The sequence below is a fragment of the Triticum dicoccoides genome, chromosome 7A (assembly GCF_002162155.2).
Source record: "Triticum dicoccoides isolate Atlit2015 ecotype Zavitan chromosome 7A, WEW_v2.0, whole genome shotgun sequence".
NCBI lineage: Eukaryota > Viridiplantae > Streptophyta > Magnoliopsida > Poales > Poaceae > Triticum > Triticum dicoccoides.
The window spans coordinates 666,968,686-666,970,378 of NC_041392.1; the positions used below are offsets into that span (position 1 = coordinate 666,968,686).

At 41.5% G+C, this 1,693-nt stretch overlaps 1 protein-coding gene across 6 annotated transcripts in view; it reads right to left on the reverse strand.

The window, feature by feature from the left end:
* Window positions 1–653: 653 nt before the first annotated feature.
* LOC119334728 (sodium/hydrogen exchanger 8-like) overlaps window positions 654–1,693 on the reverse strand; it is a 13,799-nt gene continuing 12,759 nt past the window's right edge. For all 6 annotated transcript variants that reach the window (XM_037607269.1, XM_037607266.1, XM_037607268.1 and 3 more), the window contains 2 exons: window positions 1,389–1,647; window positions 654–1,264 (listed from right to left, as the gene is read on the reverse strand). In XM_037607269.1, the coding sequence (XP_037463166.1) occupies window positions 993–1,264; window positions 1,389–1,647 (531 nt within the window). In that variant the 3' untranslated portion in view covers window positions 654–992. The remainder of the gene's footprint in view (window positions 1,265–1,388; window positions 1,648–1,693) is intronic.

Consider the following 1,693-nt stretch of genomic DNA (forward strand, 5'->3'; position numbering starts at 1 on the left):
ATTGCAGCTCCACTTAGACTGAGAGATCCAAGTTCCACTTAGACACACTGATCGCTTGATCTGCTAGCTAGAGACTATTCTTTGGTTGATTAATTTGGTTTGGGGGATTTAATTTGTGTTGGGTTCTAGTCTATGCTAATAGTAGTTCTCCCTGTACCGTGTGTTTGTATTAGACTCAAAAATGTAATGTGATGTTCTTTTGAGGGATATCATGTGATGCGATTGGTTTCAAGACTGTTTATATAGGAGTATTTATTTAATAATTGCAGGGAAAGAATTTAGTTTGCTTTAAAATTCTTGCACTACTAATTTTACTTGATTCGCTCATACGAAAATAGCAGAAGATTTGCATGACAGGCATGAAGTTTGAACATAGTTATAATCGGAAATTCTAAACTGTCTTGATGTTTTCATCGGCCCACAAAAAAAACCAATATGCAAGTGCATGGGAAAAAATTTCCTTGTCACGTTGATTACTTTTAGTCCCAACTGTGAAGTCTTCAAGATTTACCAAATTTGGCTTTCACATATGAAATCTCAAACAATAAAATATGGAATCAGACACTAAATCTTGAAGACCACAATAAAGTTGGGCAAATGCAAAGTTCTTAACTCATGCCAATAATAGACTTGCCATCTGTGAACACCAACTCTTGGCCAATGTAGCAAAAAAAGCTGAATATAACGTGATTGAATGGTTGCAGCGACGCGCTCTTTTAAACAAAACTGAGAGCGTCCCAAATCCTTTTTCGGTCCATAAAGCTAATTTCATGACTATCACCTTCAGCATCTCTTATCTGTAATTACGTAGCTTGTATGACACCCAGCGATGTCAAATGGCATGATGACATACCCAACTTTGTACACTCTATTTATGGTTACCGGCGATTTAGTTACACCAGCAAGTAATAAAGCCAAGTTTCTCAAAAAGAGAGGTCAATTTCATGATTGCTACTCCATCAAGCACGCTACTATATTCGCACAAGATCCCATCAGCTGCCTCGCGTCACGCCAGATGATGAGCCAGCTGATGAATCACCCAAGGGCAGCTTGTTCGGAGAGTCGACGGTAATGATGACTTGTTCTTCTCCAGTGGATTCTTCCACGCTGAGCTGCAAGGCTTCAGCAGAGAAGCTACCACCCGGCTGGTTCCTCTGCCCATTGGCCTCCGTGAACAGCCTCCCTACTTCGAAGATGAGAACTCTAGCTTGGGCTTCCACCTGATAGCTGTCTGCTGCGTAGCAACTGTCCATACGGTTCATAGCTGTAGGTAAAACAGGGAAGCATCAGTGTCAACATCAATCAGTAGATATAACTAGAAATCGTACGAGTAGGGCTATAGATTTCCATTTTCAATGATTCACTTCTTGATGGATGATGTACAGCACCTGAAGACTCCAGACCAAGTAACTCCAGGTCCATGTTTGATGGCAGCAGCACTCCTGGAGGTAAGATGCTGTTTTGGTTCTCCGCCTTCAAAGTTCCTTCTAGTAAGATGCCGATGTAATTATGCTCGAGCATGATGTCTTCACCCTTGGTGTACAAGTTCATAGTAGATCCTGTGCTGACGAGAAGCCGCGTCTCTTGCATTGTCATTTTCTCGAACACACGTGGGATCAAGAGCTTAGCAATGACTGCAGCACTTTCCTGCAATTTCCATGTATGTATGATTAAGGACTAGCGGATTAGATCC